The sequence below is a fragment of the Mus musculus genome, chromosome 19, assembly GCF_000001635.26.
Source record: "Mus musculus strain C57BL/6J chromosome 19, GRCm38.p6 C57BL/6J".
NCBI lineage: Eukaryota > Metazoa > Chordata > Mammalia > Rodentia > Muridae > Mus > Mus musculus.
Genome location: NC_000085.6, coordinates 56,577,358 through 56,604,717, shown reverse-complemented (window position 1 = coordinate 56,604,717; position 27,360 = coordinate 56,577,358). Strand labels below are relative to the sequence as shown.

General features: G+C 44.2%; 1 protein-coding gene across 3 annotated transcripts in view; it reads right to left on the bottom strand.

The window, feature by feature from the left end:
• Window positions 1-1,214: 1,214 nt before the first annotated feature.
• Nhlrc2 (NHL repeat containing 2) overlaps window positions 1,215-27,360 on the bottom strand; it is a 55,254-nt gene continuing 29,108 nt past the window's right edge. The window contains exons 6-11 of one of the 3 annotated variants that reach the window (XR_001782612.2): window positions 16,449-16,548; window positions 12,911-13,142; window positions 12,203-12,291; window positions 10,852-11,058; window positions 9,699-9,918; window positions 1,215-7,462 (exon numbers count right to left, since the gene is read on the bottom strand). Coding sequence is in view for 2 of the 3 variants with exons in the window: in XM_006527267.4 (XP_006527330.1) it covers window positions 7,206-7,462; window positions 9,699-9,918; window positions 10,852-11,058; window positions 12,203-12,325; window positions 12,911-13,142; window positions 16,449-16,548 (1,139 nt within the window). In the remaining variant the exon portion in view is untranslated. Of the gene's footprint in view, window positions 7,463-9,698; window positions 9,919-10,851; window positions 11,059-12,202; window positions 12,326-12,910; window positions 13,143-16,448; window positions 16,549-27,360 lie in introns of all 3 variants that reach the window. The other 2 variants (XM_006527267.4, NM_025811.3) reach the window with 2 other exon arrangements.

Sequence of the window (27,360 nt, the reverse complement as noted above, 5' to 3'; positions counted from 1 at the left end):
AGACCTAGAGAGCTGTCTCAAAAAGAAAAGAACCCAGTTTTGTCGGCGATCTGCACTACCATGAGATGACACCCTAGGACTGCAGGTCAAGACTTCACTGTTGACAGAGTTGGAGAGCCTGAGAATCTACTGGCTCCCATGCACTTGGCTAGGACTTGGTGTCATCCACAGGGCCTCTGGATGCACGACCCCGCACTTCCCCTCAGACTTGGGTGGAAACGGACACTCAGTGTTTAAATGCAGTTGCCGTGCCTGGGTATCCCTGTGTACCTTGGCTAAAGTAATGAGCCTTTCTGTTATAAATAGGTTCCTAAGCAGCCGAGTATATCAGAGGATAAGAGCCCTGATTGTTCTTCTGACTAATTCAATTTCCAGCAAACACATGGTAGCTCTCAACTATCTGTAGCTGGGTCTGATACCCTCTTCTGGTATGTCTGAAGACAGCTACAGTAAACTCATACGCATTAAATAAATAAAATCTTTAAAAATTTTTTCCTACTTATGAGAACAGACTCTTGGACCTGGGTAGAGACCTAACATTCCAGGTGGGCTGCTTCAATCACTCTGACTTCCAGGCCCAGGAAGGTGGCTTACCTTAAGACATGCTGAAGAGTTGGATGGAATCATTAGAGCTTTAATATGATGCTACTACACCTCTTACTTCCCAGAGTCCCTGCCCCTACTGCAGCAGCTTAGGAGCCATAGTCAGAAAAAGGTCCAAGCCTGCATCTGTGTGCTATTTTGAATTGCCCAAGAACAGCTTTTCCTTTTCTTCTCCGTTCTAGGGATGCTTTTCCTATCACTTTCCTCAGCATCTTGGGCTTCCTTGCTTTCTCTACTGCTTCCTCCCCTCCATGTGCGTGCCTTCCATGCGAGCATCCATGGCTTTCTCCTTCTGTCCTCCTCCCTCCTCCAGGCAGCTGCTAAGGCTCACAGCTTGCCCCTTTGAGGTTTCTCTTTAGCCGCTAATAAAGTTGTCCTAATGCTTCCATTTGAATCCATTTCTAAACCCCCAGATAAATGAGACTAAAAACTCCATGAGAGGATCCTAATTTCTGGTCACCCACACAAGCTCAGTGGTTATGTGGTGCAGAGACCCCAAACTCCAAGCTTTATCCACTAAGCCATTTATCCAGCCCCAGCTTACAAGTTTCCAAGTAGTAAAATCAGTGATATACTTAAAATACAGAGAATATTCAAGACAGAAACACAACTTTGGAGAGAAAAATATTTAATCTGTTTCATGGAAAAAAAGTACAAAGCTTTGGAAGAGCTTTAGGTTTGCAAGTACAGTAGGAACACACACGCTTCCCAGACGCTTGGCTCCACGCTCCTCGAGTTAGTGAAGCCGTCAAGCTCTTATCCACCCAATAATGCACTTGAAGAAGCCACTGAAGAGTTTGGTCTAGAAATAAGTGTAAAATACATTGCATAAAAATATATTAATCCATCTACAAACACTTTAAAATGCATAGCAAGGAAATTCTTTCAGGACTAAGCCATGTCTAGAAATACCAGTATCTGAACTTGTATACTGGATTTCCACTGCATTGTTTAGGCATGACATCCTCACAGCAGAGCACCTCTATGCTCACAAATGACATCATTTACCCACACAAGATGGCAACAGTCTCTAACGTGATCATCCATGAAGCATACCTTGAAGGAGTAACAGACTGGTGGAGGTCTTGATTCCTTAAGGCGTGAAGTAATGACAGTAACGGCGTCTCTTACAGAGAGACCTAAAGCTATACCATCAGCCCATGGACAGTGAGGAAGCCCTACTTCAAAGAGAAGCCAATCTGAAGTCAGTCACACGGGGTCCTGTTCTCTGCTGTAGAACACTGAGAAATTACTAGGAATTTTAGAAAAATGATCACTGCAACACGTTCCCCACTTGAGTCCCTGTGGAAGCCCAGCTCCTCAGCAAAGGCTCGACAGGAATACAGCTGTTTCTGTAGCTGAGGGCGGAGGTCACGGGCTGAGTTGGGGCTCTGGCTTAGTTTTTGAGGGTAACTTGCAATGATGACATCACAGGCATGCACCGACAATACATTCCAACCCTGTGCCAACAATTATGTTTCTGGTGGAACTAAAAATAGAGACAAGCAGTCTTTAAAATAGAAGATACCCCAATGGCTACACTAGGAACGTATGTGCTTTCATCCCCACTGGCATCATTTGATTGTTTGATCTTATTTATCTCAACATATTTTCTCATGAAACTAGGTTCAGAATAATAAAAATCCTCTTTAAAGAGTCTGTATCTCAGAGGGCGGAACCTCACCTCCCTTTTGTTTTATTTTGTTTTATTTATTCCATGTGGAAAGCTGAAACTAAGCAACCCAAGAGTTACTAGAGCTTCAGATTTCACTTTCAAACAGCAACACTGCTCACGCCCACGTCTGAGCCAGGCCAGGCACTCTAGTATGTAGGTCCAGTGTTTATTTCTAACCCACAGCTGAGGGCGGCCACAGGTGGAAGTGTACTGGAAAGTCCTTGCGGTTCTTTCCTTGGGTCGGGAGGCTGTCGAGAGCAGTGTCCACAGGCACACAGGAGTGACGTGCAAGGGGAGCAAAGGACACACCACACAATGAGTAACTACACCTAGACGCACATTCCACAAGCGTCTAGGGTTTTAGTTTTCAACTCTGACCTCTGACAATGATTAAACCAAAGCACCACGCCATGGCGAAAGCTATCCTAGCAGAGCCTGCAGGCAGGGCTGTGTCCTATTCTGGGCCAGCCTGTGTGCTCATAGCGGCCACCCGAGAGCCAAGGCGCCAGCCTACACAAGCCGGCACAGGCAGGAGACAAGGCTGATTAGCCACAGAATGCCACCTCGCTTGATTACCAAGCCTCTAACTTTAACGACCATTCTGTCTATTACCCTAACGCAAAGAAACTGGAAAAAGGAAATTCTATTAAGCCAGGTTAAAACAGTGACTCAGGCGAGGGCTCATTCTTCATGTCGGCTTTGAAACACGGGTGGAAAAAGCAATCTTGGTGATTATCACGCAGGTCTGCCTCAAGGTATGTGACTCTGTCACACTGTCATTTCTGACCCATGTAGTGCGCTGCTCACTGAACCATAGTACTGCTTCACGACCACACTACTTCACAATGGACAGACGCTGCACTGGGATGCCCCTAAAAACCACCACTGGCACACGCAGGACATCTTGTCTCACACTGCCACGCTGATTTCAGGAACAACTCCTGAGTCACCAGGGAGCCTGCACAGCAGACCATTAAGGCTGCAGGAAGGCAGAGGACTTTATTCCTCTACACCTCACTTGGTTCACAAAACACACTGTGTCCGATATGGGTAGACGTCTCCAGGCCTGCACCAGCCATGCTCGTTATGGTGGACTGGCTGCTGGGACAGTCCTGTTGAGCTAACTGGGATGTCTACACATACTCCTGCCAAGAAAAAACTGTGGATAGTCACTGAAATTAAGGGCACAGAAAATCCTCTGGGAACCAATGATTATATAGACCATTCCAAGGCCCAGATGATAAGAATCTATGAGAAGTCATGTAAGTTGAATGACTTTAATGAATTTAAATGAATTTTACAAACACGCATTCCCAGGGCTCCTGGAATCCTCTGGACTGATAAGTTACTACATGAAGGAATGAAATATGTGACCTTGCAAGTTTGGGAGACGACAGAGTAGGCAGTGGGGCAGACAGCTGTCCACTTCCTCTGTGTACACTCTTAGTGCTGATGTGACTGTTCAAGGAGGAGGGACTCTATCCTAAGGCTGTTGTGAGGATTGCGTGTGGTCAGCACACAGAAGGGAAACTCCCAGCAGGGAGCGAGAACTCAATGAAGGTAAGCCTCCTTCTGCCCTCGTCTGAAGGCCGGGGGGTAGGTCCCCACTTTCCACACTGTAGGGAGCCTCGGTTAAGCTCTGCTGCTGTCAGCCAGCACCCACATACTAGGTCCTGTTCTAGGCACTGGACGCTACCCCAGGAGCTTCGTACCCAACATGCCGAAGCAGCTTCCTTCTCTGGAACATTCACACCTAGTCTGTAACGTTATTCTCAAGTACTTTGAAGACTGCAGAGGGCACCGCCCCAGGGTGAGAGCACCCACCAGGGCACGCAGGTTATAATCTGAAGATTCTTGTACAAGCTGTTAAGAGTGTGGTGTGTCTCCAGCTATGTCTGGATCCTCTATGGAAAAGCCGTATTCATTAAAGCTCCAGAAGGCCTTTTTAAATACTTCAATACAGTAGAGAGGTGCTTCTTTATAAACAATATTGTTTATGAAATGGTAATACATTCTACCATAAAGTGTTCTTTTTCTTCTCGAGCCCAGATTCTACTGGGACTGCTAACATGTCAAATGGTGGAGAAAGATTTTGCTTTAGAAACTGGAGTTGTAAAAAAAAAAAAAAGTCAAGCCCATGTCTGTGGCCATAAATTATTGTCATTATTAGAACTAAACTGATAAGTAGCAGTTCATAAATTACTCCCTGCTAAATGCCGTGGGAGCATTTTACTGAAGCCTGGCGGCAAGCCCAGGCTTGGTCCAGCAGCCCAGCTCTGCAGGGCAAGACACTGCTAGAGTCTATACTCCTGCCACTATACCATGCTAAACAATAAAACACCGTAATTATCCCTGTCCTCACCAACTACAATTTTAAAGGAAACTGGTAAATGAAAGGACTCTAAATAGACCCCCATCTTTGGTAACAGAAGTGGCTTTAGAAAAATTATTAGTGCTTACAATTCAGATTATTTTAGTATCTTTGAGAAGATTAGATTACTCTCTAAAGTACTGGCCATTGAGTATTCTCAGAGGTAGAATTTCAGTGAGACAGCACGGGCTTGCTCATTTAGAGCTTAGGTGACACGGCCCCTGCACGTGGCTTTATGTTACTGTTCACTACAAAACATAGCTTTTCGTGATTTCATTTTCCTCCTGAGGACTGAACCCAGGGCCTCTGCGCACGGCAAAGAACCATCTTCCAAATGAGTTAACAACTCTGATCTTTGCCAAGCCAGAGGCAAAGGCAGAAGCTGAAGACTTTTCCCTGGATGGAGAAAGACAGTCAGTTCCGCGTATGTGGAGAAACCATGGTTACACATGTTCATTAAGTCCTAGATTTCCCACACTGCAAAACAGAGGCCCACATAACCTATCTCAGTGGTGTGAGCCCCAAGGCAGACAGAGTTGTCTCAGGACAACTACAAGGCTCTCAGAGAGGACAGGAGACGCTGCAGCTCCAGAAGTGCTGTGACCAAGGTTTCCTCCTGGCAGACACTGTGTCAGTCCTGACCCTAGGAAAGCGCACTCTGCTCACTGAGCACCTTCTCCGTCCATCCCCACTAACATTCTGCTGTGACCAGCAGTGCAGAGAGGCAGGTGGGTGGGGTGTGCAGCCACCGAGATCCCCGCAGTCACTGAAGACTCAAGTAAGATCCTACCCAGGCAAAGGGAAAATCAAGGGAGTTAAAGAATATTTTGGGATTTTTAAGGTACATCAAACTACAGAATACATGCTTGTATTTTCAGAGTGAAAAATAATTTCCACACAAGCTAAACTGTATATACCCTGTTTTAGAGAGTGAAACTGTTTATGTCCTCAAACAGGAAATGACTGAACCAAAATATTCTCATCCCGTCCAACTGGAAATAAACGAGGAATCCAACAAATCAACGAGGGCTGCGGCGCTCTGAGGCCCTCCACAGACCACCAGCTCCAGGCTGGAGCTGCAGAGCCGCTGCCTTGGCTGGTTCTAGGTGCAAAGGTTTCTGAGGTAACCACGGGCAACTCTAAACAGGACCCCTCCCTTTCACGTTCGCCTTGCTCCTGAGAAACAGCATTTCTAAGTTAATAACGGAAGTCAGCAAGTTTTCACTTCAGATTTTTTTTTTTTTTTAGTTAACTGAACAATAAAACAAGCAAATGTTACCTATCAAAAACTACTGCAAAAATTAACTAATAAATAGGTAGACTATGCTTAAATGCTTATTAAATTTATAGGTGGGGCTCAGACAATGCTTCTGAAACCTTGTAGTCTTAGTAAAACACATGTCCACTCAGTTTTAGAAGAGCAAGGCTCTTAAACAGTTATGATGATAATCTATGATAATTCAAGTTAACAATGAAAACCAAACCTCTCCAGGATCCCTTCCAGTGCTGTTTCTTACGGGGTTAAAGAAAACACATACCAAAACAGTATCAGTAAATCACTGTGTGTTTCAGCCCTAATATTTTAAATGAAAGTGTATTAGTATAACTATACCCTGAAAATAGCAAATTGAAGGTTTACATGTGATTTTTCAAAATATCAGAATTAATGATCATAATTTAAATTCTAAATATGGGAACCAAAACAGTAACAAAAATCTCAAACCCAACAATTCTGTTACTTAACTCTTAAAACTGACATCTAAATTTCCAAAATAGCATGATGCTCATGACAGCCAGCCTAGCCACTACAATAACCCATCACACACAGCAACACAGCAGTCTCCACCCACACCCAGGTCAGCATGCCTCTGGGAGCCAGGCATTGCCTGCTAGGAATTATGCTCATTAAATACAGTTAAAGGTAGGTCTGCATGCCTTTAGAAATTCTATATTTTTCTTTTTTATATAAAGTTATAAGGCATTAATAATAGAATGTTAAAACAAATAATTTATAATAAAAATAGATTAAAACTCTCTTTTAAAAATACCTCAAGTGAGAAAAATCACCGGAGGTAAGTAACTACTCATACACGCTGAGTTTGTGCCGAGTGAATACTTTCTGTTCTGGCTTTAAGCAGACCTTAGACACTAAACAGCAGGTATCCTGACACAAAGGCGCACAGCTTAGGCCCATCTCAAGTTACTGGAAATTTACACACGAATGGATAACCACTACTGATAAAGGCAGGTTATTTAAACTATCTGGCATGATTAGTTTTGACTACAAATATAATACTCTCTGATATAGCATGGACTGTTGCTTTTAAAACAAATAACAGCAAAGCTTACAGTGCCGTGGTAAAATGATGGTCAATGACTTGGCTAGCACACAGCTAAAATGAAGAAATTTGTTTAGAATTAAAATACTAATAAGGAGCACAGCTTTATTTTGGTATCAGTTGTTACAACTGAGCAATGGGTTACTATAATGCTTTTTCCCTAAGCGACGAATGGCAGGATGGACAGGGCCTGTGCTGAGGGCTGCTGGCCAGCCTTCTAGAATGCGTATGCGAGCTCTACAGGAGCTGCACAAGCTGGCTGGGTGCTGGTTATCTGCAAAGGCTGCCTGAACACGACTCCCTTCATCATACATGCGCTGCTGTCTGCACTGCAGTAATAAAGAAACACGACGACAGACACCACAGCTTCCAGTGACAAGCAATGGGTAGGAATCTGCAGGGAAATCGCCGGCTGATTGGAAATATTCTCTATGTCTCCAGATGGGGTCTGTTCTTGAAGTAGCCATTCATTGCCTAGAAAACAGGAGAGAATATTAAGACTATAAAAAAAAAAAATACAAGAGGCCGAGGCACAGCGATGGGCAAAGTGTGAGAGACAGAATTCAGACACCTAGAACTCACGTAAGTGCTGGGTCTATGTGACGCCCATCTGAAATCCCCACACGGGAGTTGGGACAGGGAATCCCCACAGCTGTCAAAGTATTCAGAGCAGTGAGCTCGGGGTTACTGAGACATCATTTCTCCGTATTTTAGGTGGAGAGAGATCAAAGAAGACACATGGCATTAACCACATGCATGCTCAAACATGTGAATGTCCATGTATACATACATGTGTGCTCATACATGTGGACACACTCACATGCATAATACATACACATATATTGAAAAGACACAGGTAGGAAACTTCTAAGGGAAAGAGCCTACATCAGCGCACGTTTGGTGCGAGCCCGAGTGCACACTCTGCTCTGACAGTGTCTGGGAGAAGAGAGCATCCCAGAGGACCTCTGCACTTCATTACTGCAGCTCCTGCCCTCTGTGGAATCTCCTAAACTGAAGCTGAGCATCACAGGCCTGGCTCTTTAGGGCATCACACCCCCGGCTCAAAGGAAGGTCTACTGCTGAATAAATACACATAAGACCCGTGCGACAGGAGACCAGTTCTCACCAAAGGGATAATGACTTTCAGGGACCCTGTCTAAAAAGTACAAAATGAACTTTAGAGAATACAAATGTCTACGCAACTCTGCAGTGATTTCTAAATCCAGGCAAGACAACAATAAACTGCTATTCACCAACTATTTTATTTTTTTATGTTTTCATACTCATCACATGTATGACTTATGAAGTAGTTCTTTAAAATTGTCACAAACTCTAAGCACTTTAACTATTTCTAAAAAACTAGCCCCAAAGAGAGGTCTATCTCTAAGTGTAGACATGGGTTCTGTAATGCTTTTAGAATCTTTAAATTACTATGACCCCTGCCTAAAACCTCACTTGCCCTGGATAGTAAAAACAGAGCCGATATTCTAGACAGACAGTGAGCATCTAAGTATATGGCCTTCACTTCAACTCCTCCTCACTTTGCAGGGCAACGACTCAGCACTCAATCTGGATGTTAAGAATGCAGCATTAAAAAGGTTGTCAGTATCTTATTTTAAAAAAAATTATACAGGTCTATAATTACATAGAGAGATATTAAATATGTGGTCTTCAACTAAGGGGCTGCTTTCATATGTCTAGGGCCTTCCGGAGCCCAGAAAGGGGCTTGGGGGTGCCTGGATTTGCCTGGACAGGCTCAGGGAGTGTCCTTGGAGCCAGTTCAAACTGTAACTAGCAAGTCCACATAAAGGGTCCCCTTGTTCTGGACGGCACCCTGACAGTTACAGACCAGCAGCTTCTGTCCTGAGAATGTATGAAGGTAAGTAGGCCTGAGGCCAAGATTGGGGTAATGTACAAAAAAAAAAAAGTGTGTGAGAGGGTGTGGGAGAGAAGGAACTGAGGAAATGGAAGATTGAGTGACAGCGTGGGAAAGAGCGTGGGAGACAGGACGGAGGAAGCGCATCTGAGACACCAAGTCCTGCTTTGAGAGTTCTGGACCCCAGCACTTCACTTTAGCCTTGCTTGCTTCCCACTGTGGTACAGCGGTTCTCATGTCTAAGCACTAACAGCAGCAAGCAGAGCACGGATCCTGACTGTCCGCAGTGAGAGGAGGACTTGTGCACACAGGGCTGAGAAGGAAGTTTCAGAAAGAGATACTAAACAGGAAGCTCCACCATCTCTCCTCATCAGACCTTTAATTTGTTATTACTTTAATTTTGGGTTTTTTGGGCAGGCTTTCACTCTGTAACACAGATGGCCTGGAAATCACTATGTAGCTCAGGCTAGCCTCAAAATTCTGGTTCTTCTAGCTCAGTCTCCTGAGTGCTGGGATCACAGATGGGGCTTTAACTGTCAGTAGCTCTTTTTGGACATGATGTGAAGAAGACAGAATGGGGCGCACATGCAGGCAAGCCTCATTTCCAAAGGCCATGCTGCTCAGAGCTGCCGGGGGGCTCTCACAGGCCACACAATCCCAGGATATGAGGGAAGAGGGAAGAGCAAACACATCAAAGCAGATGAGAGCTAGAGTCACGCTTCACACCAGGTCCCTCAAACCCTGCCCAAACACACAGAGAAATACACAGTGAACAGAAACCATCAGCCTGAACCCAAGCGATTCATGACTCTCTCTGTAGCGCTGGGCTCGCACCTTCAGCTTCCAGGAACCAGCAGCTGGGCGCGCCTTCGGTCAGCTTTGCTCCTGGCGGGAGCTGGAGCTTGAGCCTAAGCTGCAGAGCCTGGCCCGGATGCACCGTCACAGGGGGGAGGCCGATGTGTGCGGCAGACTTCGGCACCTTGGGCACTGTCTTCTGTTTCTCTCTAGGGAAGGAGCCATCTACCACAGCACTGTCAGACTTGCAGACTGGGAGCTGGAGGGCCAGAGGACATGTTGTTAAAGCAGAGCACTTTCAGGACCAAAGCGAGGGAGCTTAGCCTTAGATCTATCAGTGACATCAGATGCCATTTAGTCTAAAGACTATTTCCCCAAGTACAGACAAACAGCCTGCCTCAGCAGTCAGACACCTGAGGACTCAGGAGAAAACTAACTGCCCCATGGTTTGTAAATAGTAGGAAATTAAAGCAACTCTTTGAATTTAAGGACAGTGGTTAGGATACAGGGTCACAACTTTCACTACCAAGAGAAATCTATTCAATAGATAACATTTTTTGATACTATTCTGTGGATTTTAAAGTAATTACCTTGCAAACACTACTTAGAAAAAAAAAGCCACCCCTGACACACACACACACACACACACACACCACCTTCATTACCAGGTAGATACATTAAAGATAGTGGGCAAAAGACTTTCTCCTTGAAAACTGTTTTGAACTTGGCCAAGTTTTCTGCAGCCCATCAGATTTTCAGAGTTTGGGGAGCTGGGATTTTTGAAGACAATTTGGTGCTATATTAACCACAGGAACCAGACAGGAGACAACGATCTAGGATCACCAACTAAAACAACCAGTCCCCATGGCGCACAGATACAGTGTGCATCATGACTTCTGCACATTTAAAAGCAGACCTGAGGTCTCTGTTTTTATTAAAGGTTCATCCAATTCTCTCCAAATTTCAGCATTTTCCTCAAATGCTCAAAACAGATGGAACATATATTCTAAGACTAACAGGAGATCCTCAAAGCAAGCCTTCTGGTCTAGTTATCCCAGAATGCAACAGGGGTACCTACTTCCGACTCCCTTTCTCCATGTGCCAAGCAATACCAGAGACAGACAAAACAAAACTGCGTCAAGGCTCAGCATTGTTCTTGAACCCACATCCTCTATGTTCTATGATAACTTACCACAGAAACTGTTCTTGCTTCTAAATCCATCACTTTAATTTGGTGATTATTAGTGTCTGCTACATATAACAGCCGACCACTCTCACCGATACACAAGCCTCCGGGCTCATTAAAGGCTGACTCCGCAAAACTGGAACTGGCATCACTGGCGTCCCCAGTCCCTGCTAACGTTGTACAGCCTTTTGTTTTTGGATCCACAACTTTAATCTAAAGGAAAAAAGAACAAACATTTCCCCTGCCGTCATTCCTGTTTACAGCAGTGCCAGGGCAACCAGAGGACTCCAACTGCCATTAATATTCTCAATTAAGTCTTAGAAGAGCAGCCAGTTCCAGATTTTCCTAAAAATCCCAGTATTTGATTCATTTACATCATTTCATCAGAAATTTCATTCAGATTTTAAAATCTTAGCAATACTGTGTTTTGTTGTAAATCCATTTCTGTTTTTTTTTTTTTCCCTGGGACTAAAAATAGCTTTTTTCCCATTGTGGACACACGTCCACAGTTATGCTGACTTCTTGAGAGCACTGTCTAAGGACTGTTTCTTTTGTTAACTGTAAGCCCTGCTGGTTATGTCTCAAGCACACTAAGCTCATGGTTGCTCATCACAGTGCACAGAACTCTACAGTATGAGTGGAAACATCTAGACAGACATGGCAATGGTACTGAAGACAGACATATTTGCTCTTTGTCACTACAACTGCAACAACTCAAACTCTTCATCTGCTAGCCCTAGTTAGCTTTCAACTCTCAACCTGACACAATCTGGAGTTATAGAAAAGAGAGGGCTGCCCAGGCCAGACTGCCAGTGGACATGTCTGTGAGGGATTGTCCTGTTCGTTCATCTGGGGCGGCTTGCCCCACTGTGGGTAGCACCCATGGGTAGCAGAATGGTCTGGTGACATAAGAAAGCTGGCTAAGCCTGGGCTATGAGCAAGCCAGCAAGCAGACCTGCCTTCAAGTTTCTGCCCTGACTTCCCTCAATGAAGGATTTACGCTTGAAGTATGAGCCAAGAAAATCCTTGCTAAGCTGCTTTTGGTCAGTTTTATTACAGCAACAGAACGAAACTCCAACAGCTGGTTCACGCTTCCCCCTAAAAGGCCCCCTTTTTCCTGCCATTGTTACTTAAGCACCTTTGATGGGTCACAATTCATACATTTAGGTCACAGCCCCTGGAATTAGCTTAGCATTTCCCTCAGTTCAGACACCGTAAGGCTACAGCAAGAAGAGCCCAGAAGAAGCTGTGCAGCGCCAAGGGCTGTAGCGCTGAGGGCTGTAACGCCCAGGGTACAGATGCTTTCTGTATCTAGAGTGGTGCTGGTCTGAGGCACATGGGCCTTCAGCCGACTCACCTTGTGATTGTAGGAGTCGGCCACGTAGAGCACTTGCCTCTCCTCGTCCCATGCAACCCCAAGTGGATGCTGAAGCTTCGCATTGATGCCTGCTCCATCAACATCACCAAAAGCAAATAAATTCTTTTATTTTTTTTTAAAGAGAAAGAAACAGCAGTTATTAAAATTTTCAGTGCTTTGTTAGGAGGTAAAGTGAAAACTAAGATTCCAGTGTTTCTAAAGCTGGGAAGCTCTGACTTTTCCCAGTAGTTCCAGCGTGCGATAGAGAATGGGGAACACAGTAGGCTCACTCTGCACTCTACTAACTGCCATGCTGTCTTGCCCACAGTAGGCTCACATCTAGTGCAGTTCTCCTGCTAACCCACTGCCACAAACCCGGTGCAATCACTCTCTTCCCGTCCCCTGAATGCTTGTATGTAGTCAGGTGGGCGCCTTTCTCAGAGGGAGGGCTTTACTTGTATTTCTTTTGTGTAGCCCTGGCTGTCCTGGAACTCTCTCTGTAGACCAGGCTGGCCTCGGACTCAGAAATCTGCCTGCCTCTGCCTCCCAAGTGCTGGGATTAAAGTCATGCGCCACCACTGCCCAGCTCTGTATTTATAGCCACACTCTCTCTGCTTTGACTGCATGTTATTACAGACAGGCCAGAAATGAACCCCTGCACTCCATGGATGGCTCACTCAGGGATGTGCGCACAGACAGGTTCTTTACCATGGGGTCTCGCTCTCCGCCTACGAGGTGCTTCACAGCTCCGTCTCTCAGCGAGACGGTCCGCACGGTGCTGCTCTCACTGTCAGCCACAAAGAGGCAGCTCCAGGGCTCTTCTGAGGCGAGAGCGAGGCCTGACGGCTGGGCAAAGCCTGCCTTGTGAGGATATGCGTTGTTTCGGTTCTCTTCATTTCCACTTCCAGCAAAACGAATGCAGGTTCCTTTTTTTAGGTCACTGAAAGACAAGCTCATAGGTGAGTTCATGAGTCACTAAAGGGGCATAAATAACCAACTTGACTATGACAGCAGTTACACAGATCCACAGAACCAGTGACGGACTGCCTGCCCACTGCTGCGGCTGTCCAGGCTCTCTCTTGGTGAGAGAGAGCTACTAAGTAGGGGGCCCTCTCTTCTCTTTAGCATAATAACCAACTACTGAAATCACTTTCTAATACCCGGTAAGAAATCCCTGACGTTACTACAATAATGATCAGATTATGAGATAATAATGAGATGATTTTATTCTCATTTTAACTTCTTACTTTCATACAATATCAGGTTCTAGAAGAGAACTACTAATAAAGAGAATATCTAGTTTTGGTCGTTTAAAATGTCTATGTCTTCTATAAAGCAGTGAGCAGATTGAAGGAAGCCAGGTCTCTCAGTATGAACATTTTAAGGAAATGACGTAGTGACCGCATTAAATGAATAGTTATACAAGACCCATTTTTACATGCACCAGGAAACACCTCCCTGAAGTACTGCAGCACAGAGCGGCACACAACTGTAACAAGTTCTGGGCAGCTGCAACTGCAACTGCAGAGGGCTCTGTCTCAAGATGCTGAAAAGGACCCCTACTAATTTCTTTTGTAACACAGAGAAGTTGACACCTTGATTTTTAAATTTATGCCAAAATGATTATAAGGAAGACAAGGCGCCAAGAGAGAGGGAGAGGGCGAGGCCATGAGATCACCGCCTTGCACTGGCACACCACACAGAGGTCCAGTGCGAGTAGCACCCGCGACTGCTACGGGGCACAAAGGCGGGTAAGGGCGAGGACACAGGATGAGTAACACACTGCTGAAGCACGTGCAACACTTACTGCGAGGGAAGAGGTCTAAGCACGTCAGAGAAGAGTCCCGTGGGAAGGAGAGGTGCAACAGTGAGCTGACACTAAGCACTAGGGGCCAGCACTGCCTGCAAGTCTGTATTAGACACTATCTTTGTAGCAATGCACCCACAAAATTAAAATGCAGACTGATGTAACTTGAGCAATCATTTTCCTACTATAAATATCGACGAGCCTTCTGACAAGGAGACTTAGGCAGCCCTGCCAGGACATCCCAGCTGCTGTGACCTGTGGCTGCTGCTGTACTCACACCTCATGCACCACTGGTAACCCAACTGCTCACGTCACTACTGCCTCTTGCCTAGATGACAGCTAGAGTGTCCTGAATGGTCTTGCTCCACTCTAAGTGCTGGAAGGGTTCTTCCAAGAACACATCAAATCAGTTCACTCCTAGATTAAAACTTTCTATAACAACATTTGGAATGTCCAGATCTCTTAAAAGGACTCAAGGTGTGGCAAGACCTGATGTTACTGACACCAGCAGCATCAGCTCAGCTTGGAAGACCTCTCTACAGAAGTCCTCCATGACACTTCAAATCCCTTGGCTAAGGATCTCGGCATGAAGGAGCGCAGATGCTGCTGACACAAGCACTCTCTACTGTCACTGTTTGCCGATCTGATTCTTCTGAGGATGGGCATGTCTTCCTTTTACTTCTAACACAGAGGTCATCTAACTGCATCCCTAGTGTCCAACACAGTGCCTAGTGAAAGGAACCAACGAACATTTTATGTCAGTGGTCCTCAACCTCCCTAATGCTGCGACCCTTGAATACAGTTCTTCACGTTGTGGTGACTCCCAACCATATACTTATTTTTGTTGTTATTTTATAACTGTAATTATTACTAAGGTAAATCATAATGAAAATATCTGTGTTTTCTGATGGTCTTAGGTGACCCCTATGAAGGGTCATTCAGTCTCAAAGGGATCACAGCCCACAGATTGAGAACTGCTGTTTCAGATGCGTGACTGTCATAAACCACTACACAGCTGCGTTCCACACCTGTGCCTGGACACCGGAGGTCTTGAACTTGCTAGACAGCTGTCCCTTTCTACAAATAAAGATGAGTGTAGTGGGCTGGGCGGTGATGGTGCACACTTTTAATTTCAGCACTCAGGAGGTAGAGGCAGGTGGATCTGAGCTTGACGCTAGTCTAGAGTACAGAGTGAATTCTAGGATAGCCAGAGCTACACAGAGAAATACTGCATAAAAAGCTAAAAGCAACCAAAGATAATTGTGATAGCTTGTAAGCTTGTACCTACTTCCTATTACTACATAACAACTTTGTGGTCTGTGACTGTGTTCTGGTCAGCTTTTGGTCAACTTGACACAAACTGGAGTCGTCTGAGAAGAGGGAACGTCAACAGAGAATGTGTCCATCAGACTGACCTGTGGACAAACTTGTGGTCACTGATGATTGACATGAAAGGGCCCCGCCCACTTTGGGTGGTACCACCCTGAACAAGTGGTCCTAGGTTTGTGAGACCGCAAATGGGCAAGCCAGTGTGCAGCTCCAGTGGCCTGGCTCAGTGCCTTCCGCAGGCACAGGACAGACTTTCAGTCACTTACTTATTCTACATATAGGCTCTTACTGGGCTGTTATCTAACAGATACAGCACAGGGCCGAGTACACTGAGTAAATGGAACCAGGCTCATTTCTTTAAGAGGTAGTCTAGTAGGAAGAAACAGTTATAATCAGGCATGAGCCAAGAGACAGAGAAGAGAGGAGCAAAGGGGAGTGCAGCCAGCCCCGCCTGAGGCTGAGGGAGGAGGGGGAGTCAGGAGAAGTACTGCTCCCCACACTCACGTGCCCGCCTGGTGCCAATGCTATCCTAACTCTTCACACAGCAATCCCCTAGGTGACACAAACACATACAATGATGGAAAATGACAGAGGTAAAGGGGCTCACTCACTCTCCTGTGCTTCCACAGTAAGGAGAGCTAGGACTGCCATGCAGCACTCTGAAGCACCTGAAGGAGTGACTGCAGACACAGGAACTGTGTTTATGTTGTGAAGGATTAAAGCCCCACCTAACATTTCTGGTTCTCTCTCTAGGCACTCAGAAGAATGGCTCCTCCCAGGCTCTTAGAAATTAGATGCAGCCACAGGCTTAACTAAGGCTGATGAAATACAAGTGGAAGTGACGTTATGTCACCTCTGAGCAGCAGCTTTGAGAACCAGCTAGTGACTCACCACCTCCTCCTCTCTATCTCTGCCAGAAGGGCTGGCAGAGCTCCTGACAGCAGCTGCCTCCTCGGCCTGGGGAGCAGACCAATGCTCCCCAGTGAAGCCACTCGAGAGAGCAAGAAGCCTGTTGGGCCATGTGGCTGAGTGTGCGCACCCTGGCACGGTGACCTGGGCAGGGAAGCTGGGGACTAAGGAGGACGGCTGTCCCAGGACACAGCCACTTACCTTTTCTTTGGCAGTGTGCCAGAGTCTAGGAGGAGTGCCCATATCTGATGAGTCCCTGCCATGGCTATCCACAGGATGTCATTTCTTTGGACCTCTGAACCTTTATGAAAATAAGTAGCATGTATTATATACATATCTGGTTACTATGATACTTTTTAGGAATTGAAATCCATAGATGATACTAGTTTTTATAAATCAGCTGTTTCAGAACACGGTTCCTCAGGGAAGATGTGTTACTAGAAACCTTCCACCTCACCTGCAACAGTTTCATGAGAACCCAAAGCTGTCATATTTTTTTTAATTAAATGCAGTACAGGGTGATAATTCAATACATGTTTACAATGTGCAATGACAAAATTAAATCAATTAGCATTTCCATTTCCTTAAACCAAATCCACACATTCTTAATAGCAGTATGTCAATCTGCATCTCTGGAAACAATGTTTTTAAACACCGATTAAAACATTTTTTATGTGACACAAAAATGGGCTGATATTCTCTAAGAAAACTCTGGCAATTTCCACAAAAGAAGTGATGCTTTTAAGAGCAGTGTGGAAGCATACTCCTGTAGTCCCAGAGGCTAAGAGGCAGATTTCAGAGGAGTGTGGTGGCCCATTCCTGTACTGCAGAGGCAGAGGGGCAGAGGGGCAGAGGGGCAGAGGGGCAGAGGGGCAGAGAGGCAGAGAGAGGCAGAGAGAGGCAGAGAGGCAGAGGCAGAGGCAGGAGAAGCCCAAGTTGGAAGCCTGTTAGACTACATAGCAAGTTCCAGGCCAGCCTGGGTTACAAAGTAGAGACCCTGTGTTAAAACAAAATAACAATAAAAAGAAGCTAAAGGAATGTGTCTTTTTATTACCAAAGGCATGGGATTTGATATTCAGACACAAAGTAGATCAGTCATTTGCAAATGCACTATCTAGTAGCCTCTAATACTTACGGGGTTGTGTCTGTAGGAGTGTGCACATGTGTGTGTGGAGGCTGGAGGTCAATGTTGTGTCTCCTTCAGTCAGGCTCTGCTTTATGTACTTACTAGACAGGTTCTCTGTGTACCTAGAGTTCACTGATCTGGCTGGACTGGCTGGCTACTGGGAAAGTCCAAGGATCCTCCATCTCAGCCCCCAGGGCTCTGAGGCAGGCCGAGCTTTTTATGTGGGTGCTCAAGACTGAGTTCAGATCCTCATGCTGCACGGCAAGCCCTTCAGCAAATGAGCCACCTCTCGGGCCTGGTTTAAAATCCTTCAAGGAGTTTAGCAGACCAAGGGTACAGTATATTATAATATGCTGTTTACTACCATGAATTTTACCATCTTATTTTTGTCTAAATCTGAATGATGTCACACTTATTATAAGGGGAAAAGCTCTGCTCCTCAGATTTATTCTGTTAACATATTTAATTAGGAGGCACTCTGAAGTAACTGAGACGCTTTAACTAAAGTAGTCTGGTAAGACATTATCTTACAGAATTATTTTATTTGTAATTTTTTAAATTTCAAGTATTTTGTGATGAGAAGGGTATTCGTTCCTAATTAGTAATAAGTTTCAGATGTCTTTTAATTTAGTAACAACAGAAACAACGTACAATGATGACGGTTCTCAAGTTATCAAGGATACTATATCTCTGAGCGCTTTCCAAAACCCATTCCCGACTTTGGAAAGGCCCCTGAGATAGGTACTGTTAGCAAGTCCCACTCCAGATGAGTGCCCAAGCACAGGGAAGCTAGCATGCCAGGTCAACTAGCCAGCAAAGGAAGGAACTGAACTCTGGGCCCAAGCCAGGCTGAGAGCAACAACGCCTCAGTCATGGTGTGCTGATCCGCTCTCTGTTCTCAACTGCTCTGCAGCAGGAAGTACCTCAGTGTGCTTCCTTCACACAACCGTGCCTGCAGATGTAAGTGCTACCAACGGGGATTCTGCTGCCCATGTTCTGGGGACTCAGTCTCTGCTTTATCACTTTAAAAGGAGATCAAAAGGCCTGCACAATTAATTTTTAACACACATCACTTCATCAGTTATTCTAGGGCTACTCTCTGGGACTGCTAAAATGACTATGTCATCTAAGCTAATAAAATATTCCATTATTTCAGATATAATGACATTCAGATGAGAACTGCTTACAGGCAGCAGTACTCAAATGTCAGCCATGATCATTATTTCATGAATCTGGATCTTACCTTTAGAGCATGTTGCATTAGGCAAGCATAATAGATCTACAAACTCAACAGCCTGGAGCAGATGGCACTGAGGGTAAAGAGTAGGACACAATGTCTCCCTCACGTTTGTTAATTCGATAATAAGCACTGACTACTACTGTACTACAACACACAGTATCCACAATGCACAATGTTTACAACTGCTTACTTGTGTTAAAACCATCACAAATCGAAGATTATAAAGGTACTGTCTAGGACCCAGTACATGCCAGTTCAACAGAAACAACCTACGATGATCATATCAAACCATGGGAATGAGTTCAAGTTCCTGATTAGATAAAGGTATTATTAACCAAGGAAATGAACAACAGAGTAACAGAAAAGCTTCAGTAAGCGAAATAAACAAAGGCACGAATGGGTCGTACTTTTACAACGTCTGGAATGTTTCCCACTCACGATATTCCAAAGCCTATATTTATCCCATAACGTGTTTAGACTAATACACAGAGAACTGTAGACAATTACAGTTTGAAGCCCACTACTAGGCTCTCCTAATTTGCTCTCAATGGAATTAAATTAAGCACCTGGTGTGATGATGGCCTTTGACACAAGAGGACTCAAAGCATCCTTTCTATGATCGAGGAGCCAAATAGTTCAGGGTCTGAATCCTGGCTGCAGTTTCTTCACCTGCCAAGTGAGGCTGACTGTCCAGCCTTAAAGATAGCCAAGGGGATGAGTCCAGGCTTGGGAAGCTAAGCACCACACAGTACTGGTGAGTGCTGGGTCCTAGACAGTACCTGCAGGCTCTCAGTTCCTACACCAAGAATGCTCCCTCTCCCTTCTCCTAGGACTCGCACTGGCAGTCCCCAGCTTGTAGCTCTGTTCAGACTCTTGCTTCCCTACCCAGCATGGCAAACCTGTACCATTATCCTCCAAAATCACCACCGAGGGGAGCAAACCTCACCAAAATCAGCTCTGCTCGTGAGAGAGACAGTACCAAGGTCATCCCAGAACGAACCCTTATTTTATTACTAATTACTTCTATTTATTTTTCATATTTTAAAGATATCTAAGTGTAACTGGATTATATTTCTGTGGATTTTACTTTGATTTTTCAGATAATTTACAATGGGGTTGGGCTTGGAATCTAACAGGGCTGAGAATTCTCGAGTTACATATGAAAATGCAGCCTTTCAGGGCTTCTTAATGTTTCTAATCATAAAAACTGAGCAAACTAAGACCCACAGATAACCTATTTATGAATTTGATAAGGAACACTTTCAAGGTAATTGATAGCAACCATCATATTTAATGATGAAACAGTATAAACATAACATGCTCCTGCCAACAGAAATGAGATAAAAGACCTACCATTACCTCTATACAGCACCACATGAAGGTCCTACCTTGTGGAACAAAAGCAATACTCACACTCACACACACACACACACACACACACACACACACACACTCTGTCCTTCCTCTCCTACCTAAGACACCTTCTGATTGGTTCAGTAAAGAGTTGAACAGCCAATAGCTAAGTAGGAGAGGATGGGTAGGAGTTCTGGGCAGAGATAGGAACTCTGGGAAAGAATCCGCACAGGGGATTTGCCAGCCAGACATGGACAAAGGCAGAGGTGCTGAGACTGAAGGAGAGGTAACAGGCCACGTGACAGAATGCAGATTAATATAAGCAGGTTAATTTCAATTATACAAGCTAGCTGAGAGGTAGCCAGCTAAGGCCTAAAGCTTTCATGACTACTAAAGTCTCTGTGACATGACTTGAGATGCTCGGATGGAACTGCAGCTTCCTACTCCCAGGTGAGAAACTGGCTCACTCCCACTAATGTCTGAGAAGTTCTTCAAAGGTAAAGTATAATTACCAACAAAGATTTCTTTAAAAAAAAAAAAAGGAATAAATTCAATAAAAGAGATTTGAAAAACGCCCAGTCCAGCTTTGAAAAAAGCTGACCAGCACCCTCCTGCTGACCCCTGTGAAATCTGCAGTGTAAACACTGGTTTCCACCATCCTGAAGGCTCTCATAAAGCCGCCTGTGCCTCCAGGGAAAAGCAGTGATGTGTCACCCAAAGCACAGGGAAAGACGGACTGCAGCTGCGGGAGGGAAGGCAGCAGAGAAGCTCCACGCTGTGTGAAGGGAGGGCTTCTGCTGGGGAGGCAGGATGCAAGGTCTTCCCAAGACTGTGGAGTGCCAAGGACAGTGAAGAGCAAAGGTCTGTTCTAGAGACAAGCATACAGAGACAACCAAGATATGGCTCTGTGTACTGGGATGACAGAACAGAACCCCAAGGATAAAGAATGCCACCAAGAAGACCCTCAGGCAGCTACACCCCACTGCCCACACTGGAGCCACTCAACCAGCCCAACTAAGAGAACTGGAAGGCTCCTAAGCACACAGTAATCTTAACAATAACAGAACCCAGCTAAGCACAGCTTCCATCCAAACTGACTGAGTTCTCCATCATGACAGAAGTATTACTTATATCAGCCTTTAATTCAAGATTAATGACATAATTAGTGAGGAGAAGACAAACATGAAAGCAAAAAGAGGAGAAGAGGAGATGTGGACAACACTCATTTTTAAAGAACAAAATTCAGAATATTGGGCTCAGACTCTGACTTAGTCTGCTAAGGACAAAGAAGAGGGAGCCAGCGTTCCTAATGGATGGGAAACTTCTGTAGAGACAGAACCTAAAACCAAGAGCAAAGTAGAAACACCATTTTTCTTTCAAGGCTTGATACTGAAAATGAAGAATCCTTCAAAACAGGGTCATCAGCTGACAGACACAGCCAAGGAAAGAAGGAGGCAGGTCAAGAGGAGCTACTGCAACGAGGAAGGGAAGCCAAGGCAAGGAGGGAAATGTGCCAAGGCTCTGGGACAAACACTGAGGAAGGCGAACTCAGTATCTGGTGGTCCAGAAAGACAGGAACAAAAAGTAAGGATGAGAGGAGATGCCAGAGGAATCCCTGAAAACAATGAAGGACACCCAACTACAGAACAAGGAAGACATCAAACCACAGCAGTCCATCCAGGTGGGGTGACTCAGGATTCACAGCCAAAAGGCTGAAACCAAAGGCAAAGAAAGGCTTGAAAGCAACCATAGGAAAAGCGTACTTTACATAGAAAAGATCAAAAGCAACATGAGCAAACTGCTCAAAAACCAGGTATCAATCCAAGATTACCTGTGAAGTCAATGTGTCTTCTGAAAGGAAGGTTCAAACATTTTCCCAGCTCAGAAAAAGACAAGAAATCAGCATAACTGGTGTGGTGGTTTAAATATGCTCGGCCCAGGGAGTGGTACTACTGGGAGGTGTGCCCTTGTTGGAGGAAGTATGTCACTGTGTAGGCGAGCTTTGAGGGCTTCTCCTAGTGCTCAAGCTCTGCCCAGTACTGAGAAGCCAGTTTCCTTTTGACTGCCTGTGGATCAAGATGCAGGGCTCTTGGCTCTTCCAGCATCATGACTGCCTGCACACTGCCATGCTTCCTGCCATGATGATAATGGACTCAACCTCTGAAACTATAAGACAGCCCCAATTAAATGCTGTCCCTTATAAGAGTTGCTTTGATTTTGGTGTCTCTACACAGTAGTAAAACCCAAACTAAGACAATTGGTTTAAAGGAAACGTGAACCACGCCTATGGCAGAACAATGATTTCAAGCACATGCTGGGACTGGGGAAACATGGCTGTCAGCTTCATCCCTAGGCATTTACCCAAGAGAAGCGAGTGAATTATTACCACAAGCAGAAACCAGAAATGTTAGTGGGAGTGGTACTGTATTTACAGCTTTTAGCAACTAGAGACACTGAATGAACTGAGATGAGCTCCACGTGGTCAACGAGAGACAGCAAAGCCCAACAGGATGGTGAAAGCACCAGCCTCAGTGGAAGACGTCAGAGCACCAGCCTCAGTGGAAGAAGTCAGGCACAAAGAGCTGTTCAGAGGAGGACGAAACTGTTGCTGCCAGTGGCTAGAGTATGTGTGGTGACATGGGGAGACTGAGCAAAGACCCACAGGAAACTTCCTGGGGTGACCCTGACTGTGGTCACAGTTACATGATTGTATACACTGATTAAAAACACACATCTATGTAGCAAGAATAAAATTTGCTGTTTCTAAATTTTACCTCATTAACTTGAAACAAGATAGTTTAAAAATATTCTGACAGAGAAGCCTCCTCCTGCAATCGATGGGAACTAACACAGAGCACCACAACAATATGCAGAGTAAGAGACTGTGGAGCACTCCGTCCAGAATGGAATTCTTCATGAGACCCTCCCTTCAGCCCTCAGGGATTTCTGCTGCGGAGAAGGTAAATTGTAAGAGCCAGAGAGGTGAGATGGAGGGATGTGTGACTCCAGGGAACACTGTCCTCTAGACCAACAGGACTGATGCACATAGGAATTCACAGGGACAGTGCAGAACAGGACCTGTACAGGTTCAAACCAGATGGGGCCCAGCACTGAGGGGGAAGCAGACATGGAGCTCACAGCCCTAGCTAAGAAGCCATCGGCACCTGAGCCTTGCTAAGGAAGCTAAGGAGTTTTCTCCAATGGAGTCTCATGGATATGCAAACTACACTTGAGGGTGGGCACCATGCTCTGCAGCAGATGCCCAACACAAAACAACCTCATAGACTTCTTATGTCTCATTTGCTTTGTTTGGGATTTTTTCTCCTTTGGTCTTTAATTAGTCTTTTGTCTATAACATGATTTCTGATTTTGTGGGTTATTAATATGATTGTGTGTCGTTTGTTTGTTGTTTTTTTAAAGAGAAGGAAGAGAAAGGGAGTGGAGCTGGGGTGCTGAGGAGGACGCAGGAGAAGCCGGGGGAGGGAAAGCATCATCAGAGTATTTTATATAAAATACTGTTATTCTATAAAAAGAATCTTCTATCAAATTTTAGATATAAAAGTACAGCTGTTTTTCAAAATAAAAGTACACAGGCTACAATGCATAAATCCCTTTAAACATGCCTGCATCACTGGATTACATTTAAAACAAAAATACCTACTGATATTTTATAGATGTCACGTGATAGATACATCTAAGCATATAAGTGCAAAAAATATATTTTTGTCAACAAACTATCAGCTAAGCACATTCATGCTGGATTCCAGGCATTAAAGGTGGTGTAAGAGGGGCTGGAGAGATGGCTCAGCGGTTAAGAGCACTGACTGCTCTTCCAGAGGTCCTGAGTTCAAGTCCCAGTAGCCACATGATGGCTCACAACCATCTGTAATGAGATCTGACTCCCTCTTCTGGAGTGTCAGAAGACAGCTATAGTGTACTCACATATAACAAATAAATAAATCTTAAAAAAAAACAAACAAAGGTGATGTAAGAAAAGTGAGTTTGAATCTAAGGAAAATGCTGACTCCAGAGTCAAGGAAGGTTAACAGGATTTAAGCACAGCGTCCTTTCTGTAACTCATTCTGAACCAGGGGCCGTCTGAAGCACTCAGGACTGGCAGGCTCTGACCTCTACGATAAAACACACTACAGGCTATTGTCTGGCATCAGTAGCATCAAGAGAGGAGAGAGATACCTTTTAGAAACGTGGTAAAAAAAAAGTCGGTAAAAGATGAATCCATCATAGACACCACTATCTCACAGAGAAGTTATCATATTTAAAGTGATAAGATGAAATTTACTTTTGTAAAATCCACTTTGCTAATTATTTTTACTTGATTGCAGCAATTGTATAATTAAGTCAAATGTACAGGTGTATTTAAAAATACACCTATTTACAAATTACAAATATATTTAGAATAACTAAGCATTTTTCAGTCTATTTCTTTTCTTCTGTATGAGTGCTGTCTGCATGTATACCTACATGGCCAAATCTTTTTTATAGAGGGTCATGAAACACCATGTGATTGCTGGGATTTGAACTCAGGATCTCTGGAAGAACAGCCAGTGCTCTTAACTGCTGAGCCACCTCACCAGCCCCTTAAGTCTATGTTTTTCCCCAAGCTGAACTTCTCGGTCAAGTGCACAGTCAACGGTTATCACCTCTGTAACCTGCCATTCGCTTTACTCACCTCTCCACGTGACAGAGTAATGTAACTAAACCCTATCTGCACAGGCATGTACAAGCCTGAGCAGCAGCAGCCGCATCTGAGTGAGTACTCTAAGTGAGCCTCTATGATCGCTTGTACCCTCTCTTTTCAGAAGCCACTAGTGTATAATTTTATCTTTTTCATTTCTTTCTAAGTTTAAATCTGTGTGGATGCATCTTCCAATGCTTCATGTATCTTAACTTCTACACAAAACTCAACAGAGGTTCCTTTCGTACACTCCTGATGCTTGCCTGTAGTTCTGGGTAGTGTGTTCCACTGTTGTACACTGGACAGAATCTACTATTTAAAGATATTACGAAGCAACCCATTTTTCATGTTTTTTCCTATAATCCTGTCTTCTCACTATCATGAATTATGATGAAATTTAACAAAGTTCTATAAAAATTTTGAAACATTAGAACAAGAGCTTAAGAAGAACCACTTTCCCGGACTGCTGAAACTTTCAAGTATTTACCCTAACATCTGCTTGAGCCAGTGACATAAGCTTATAACTTAAATACAAACAGGACTGAAATGGCATGAAAGATGGTTCCTACCGATATTTCATTAAGATTCATAACAACAGCAAAATTACAGTAGCAATGAAATAATTCTATGGCTAGGGAACTGTGTTGAAGGGCTGCAGCGTTAGGAAGGTTGAGAACTGCTGGGCGAGATCTACAATTAGGCTCAACTGGCTCTCCATCTACTTCAGTTTTACAAATGATCAAACTTAATGACATAAAACTTAGAATAAGAAAGTTAAAGACCAGTAAGATTACAAAAGAAAGGTGTGAGTGCCCTAATATTACAAAATAGGTCATGTGGCATCACACTGTGTTGAAGATAAATTGTCTCTAAATTCCCTAGGGATCAATCCAACAACACGAATAGAAATCATAGTCAAAATCCAGTCCAGAGCCTAAATGAAATCTGAAAAAAATGTAAACAACCTGGTCTTTAGGAAAACACCATAGCTATTCAGATTACAAGAAAAAAAATTCTCTAGTACACAGTCAGATGTCATTTTAAAGTAAAAAACTCAAGCATCAAAAAGTCTCCCAATGGGGCTGTATTTTGGCTTTATAAGTAACATGAAATAAACATGCACATGTAAATGTAAATACTATATATATTTTTCAGTAGAGATATTTTAAGTGGCATCAAGCACATAAGAATTTAGTAAGAATAATTAATCTAATCCTAGATCCAGTTGTCAAAGAATTATACACTAATATCGGTTAGGACTCTAAAGTAATTCAAAGCTTTAGTTACGAAGATGTTTTGGGTTACTTATCACTTTGAAAGTCTTATAAAAATCCAAACAATTGTCCCTAATGTTAAATAAGATTTCTGGGGCTACTTAGTACTTTATAGCCATTTTATTTATTTATTTATTTATTTATTTATTTATTTTTTGTTTTTTGTTTTCTGTTTTTGTTTTTTTTCGAGACAGGGTTTCTCTGTGTAGCCCTGGCTGTCCTGGAACTCACTCTGTAGACCAGGCTAGCCTTGAACTGAGAAACCCACCTGCCTCTGCCTCCCAAGTGCTGGGATTAAAGGTATGAAACACCACTGCCCAACTTGTAGCCATTTTGTAAAGTCTACATAGCAAAGACTTACAGACACCCAGATTAGCTCCCAGATAACTCTAGAGACAGCATGACCACCCAGAGCAGGCAGGCCTTCAAGGGGCATTCATACCACACCCTTTGAGCTCAGGAATACGTAGTGCCCACCTGCTGGAGTGATGATATGCCTGTTTTACTTTTCTATTGCTGTGAAGGCGCACCATGACCACAGTAACTTATAGCGGGAGAATTTACTGAGGAGAAGAGGGCCTGGCTTACATTACAGTTCCAGAAGATTAAAGTCTGTAGCTATCATAGCAGGTGCAGCAGAGGCAGACAGGCATGGTGCTGAACCAGCAACTCAGTGTTTACTTCTGATCCAAAAGCAGGAGGCAGAAAGAGGGGTGGGGTGGGGTCGGGGGACAGAGTGAGTGCAAAGTGGGAAGGGCACCTCAAGCCTTATCCCCACTGGCACCTCCTCCAATAAGGCCATGCCTCCTAATCTTTCCCAAACAGTTCTACCCACAGGGAACTGAGCATTCAGGTGCCACTTTATGAAGACCTCATTCAAACCACAACAAGATAGTCACAGAATTAGGTTAAGTGCAGAGACAGGAGCTGAGTTAAAGCAGGACTTGAAAGCTAGGGTTAATAAAGATGTATCTCTTCAAAGACATATCACCTGACTTAGAACTTAATAATAGTTGTCTTTTTTTTTTTTTTTTTTTGGTTTTTCGAGACAGGGTTTCTCTGTGTAGCTCTGGATGTCCTGGAACTCACTCTGTAGACCAGGCTGGCCTCGAACTCAGAAATCCTCCTGCCTCTGCCTCCGGAATGCTGAGATTAAAGGCGTGCGCCACCACACCCGGCAATATTTGTCAATAAAGTTAGGACTTCTCTTAAGGGGTAAGATGGATGTATTCTCACCACAAAGGTAAACAACCAGCAACACCATGAGGAGTAACTGGGAAAGCGCCTGGATGAAACGTTAAATATTCCTTGGTCATTATGTTTATCTAGCTCGATAAAGTACATTGTAACTTTAAGCCAGGCAAATTTTGATAGAAATGCTGTACGTTGAACATTCTGGCTCTGTATTTATCTATATCCACATG